General features: G+C 39.8%; 1 protein-coding gene across 1 annotated transcript; it reads right to left on the bottom strand.

The window, feature by feature from the left end:
• Positions 1-477: 477 nt before the first annotated feature.
• LOC117025564 (putative ubiquitin-like protein FUBI-like protein ENSP00000310146) lies at positions 478-981 on the bottom strand. The gene has a single exon (XM_033111469.1). It carries the CDS (start codon positions 979-981, stop codon positions 478-480), a length of 504 nt encoding a protein of 167 aa, XP_032967360.1.
• Positions 982-2,717: the final 1,736 nt, after the last annotated feature.

The raw sequence follows: 2,717 nt of genomic DNA, 5'->3' as shown, positions 1-2,717 counted from the left end.
GATGTTATCAGCGCCACACTCTAACCAACTGAGCTAACCAGCCACCCCTTTCACATCCTTTAGATCAGGGACTTCACAGAATCACCGAGGGAGCTTTTAAAAATTCTGTTGCCCAGATTCCCACCCCATCCCAAATAAATAAGAACGTGAATGTCTGGTGGTGAGAGCCGCTTATCAGTGCTTTTTAAAGATTGCTAGGTGACTCCAAGGTGCAACAAAATCTGGGAGCCAGTCCTCTAGGTTTTTGTATGATTTGTTTGTTTGTTTCTGTAGTGAAAGAAAAAGTAGAGGTGTTTTTGTTGTTGTTGTTTTAAGTTTAGTCACTATTAACCATGGTAGCAAACTGATAATGGAAACTTTCTTAAAAACAAAAATAAGTACATAGATTTAAAAAGAACTATTTTCAAATAACTTTCTATTTTTTGGGTGGGTGGGGGATAAGTGGCTTTATTGAAGAAAGCCAGGATCACAAAGGACTTAAGAGTTGGCATTGGGGCTCTTTTTGCCAAAGGTAGGAACAACATTGACAAAATGCTGGTTGCACTGCATCTGCCGGTTGGTTTGGCCAGTCTTCTTCTTCTCCTGTTTGGCCACCTTGGGAGTCTGACCTCTTACTTTCCCAGCACGAGCCAGGGATCCATGGACTTCACCTCCAAGCATGTGGCCGGCTACTTCCAGAGTGGTCAGAGCCTCCACCCCACACCGGCCCAGGGTAACCTCATCCTCTAGGCGTGTGCCTGCCAGGAGCACGACTTGCTCTTCTGGAGCGATGCCCTCTAGCGAGGCTATGTGGGCCTTGATCTGGGCAACCGTCTCTTGGCCAGTCACCTTGAGGGTGTGTAGACCTTGGGCGCGAACAAAGACCTGTGTGTCGGCGACGGAACTGCAGCCGCAACCGCTACCGTGAAGATGGAGCCGAGAAAGAGGAAGGAGCAAGGGCCAACTTTCTATTTTTTTTAAACACTGTGACAGTATGGTCATGTTTTAGAACAGAGTTTATCTTCGTGACTATCAGATAAAAGCAACCTAAAGGACACTGTCTTCTCACTTTCTGTATAGAAGAACCATTTATACTCCTCCTCCAGCTTATCATGATTAAATCAGTGCTGTCTCTGGAAACTATACAGTCATCCCTGAGGTAGCCTTTATCTGGATGGACTAAAATTGGAAGGTCCTCTGCAAGCATTGCATGTTTGACATCTGATGTCATCCTCAAAAGAGTACATGCCAGTGTATCCAGAATAATCCTAATCCGTGGAACAAATACAGAATTCTAGGGTGGGAAGTCAAAATAGCAATGCCAGCCATATATCATATTTCAATTTGGTATGGAGAGATTACCTCCAAAAAGTGTTAGATGGAAAAAGTTCTTCCCCTGCATATAGGCCAGACACCAGCATACTCAGGTAGCTTCATGGGCCATGGCGACCTCCCAAGTCATTCATTTTTTTTTTTTTTTTTTTTAAGATTTTATTGGGGAAGCCGAACAGGACTTTATTGGGGAACAGTGTGTACTTCCAGGCCTGTTTTCCAAGTCAAGTTGTTGTCCTTTCAATCTTAGTTGTGTCGGTTGCAGCTCAGCTCCAGGTCCAGTTGCCGTTGCTAGTTGCAGGGGGCACAGCCCACCATCCCTTGAGGGAGTCAGGAATTGAACTGGCAACCTTGTGGTTGAGAGCCCACTGGCCCATGTGGGAATCCAACCGGCAGCTTTTGGGGTTAGGAGCATGGAGTTCTAACCGCCTGAGCCACCGGGCCAGCCCCCAAGTCATTCATTTTTAAGTGGTGGAATACATTTGAGTCATGATGTGAACATCACCCAGCAAACAAATTAATTTACGTATTTGAGAAGTTGTTGTATTCAGTCTATTTCAATAGAAATATAGTAGAAACTTTGCCTTTTTGTTTCATTTCGATTCAGAATCTATGAAAGTGTGGAGAGTTATTATTTTCCATTATTATCTTTAGGAATAATAAGTTAGTATGAATTGATCTGTTTGTGTTTTGCATAGTATTTGTATGTTAAAGCATTATATTATAATTAGAGGATAGGATGAAATGAGATCTCTGTATTTGCTGAGAAATATTTTTTAGAATATGAAAATTCACCAGCTCTAGGACTCAAAACAGTTAAACCTTAAAAGGTTTAAAGGAAAAAGCTTACTTAAATATATTTTGGGATTTGCTAAGCTTAAAGTATTAGAAAAGTCATAGAGTTTTTGTTATGTACAATAATTTAATTTGTCCAATATTTAGAAATCTACAGGTACTGGAATTTCAAAATAAAAGAGAACCAAGGAGAAGAAAAGTCGAAGTTACTGATTCTACTTATTTTTTACACTGCCTACTACTCACCTCTATAAATGAAATATTTAATCTGTGCTGGAATTAAGTATTTATTAATGTTGAAGAAACTTGGCAGTTATCTGACCATGGATTATTATAGCTCACCTCTAAATTTAGAATTGCTCCCAACTTGAAAAATGGTAAAAGGAATAAGGGCACAGTCTTTAGTTTACCCCTTGTTTTGGATTTTATATATTTTTTGAAACTAGATTTCATTGTTCTAATCATACTATATTGACCCTTTGAAGAGAGCAACGTCAGATTGTGTTAGAATTTTTTGAGATCTCCAAGTTTTATTTGTATAAATTATACTTCTTTTATTTGTCCAATTTACATACTTTCTAGAAGTGACATATAGTCCATTTAAAAAAAAT

The sequence above is a fragment of the Rhinolophus ferrumequinum genome, chromosome 8 (assembly GCF_004115265.2).
Source record: "Rhinolophus ferrumequinum isolate MPI-CBG mRhiFer1 chromosome 8, mRhiFer1_v1.p, whole genome shotgun sequence".
Lineage (NCBI taxonomy): Eukaryota > Metazoa > Chordata > Mammalia > Chiroptera > Rhinolophidae > Rhinolophus > Rhinolophus ferrumequinum.
Note: the sequence above shows the minus strand (reverse complement) of the source record. Positions and strands in the feature narration are given on the sequence as shown.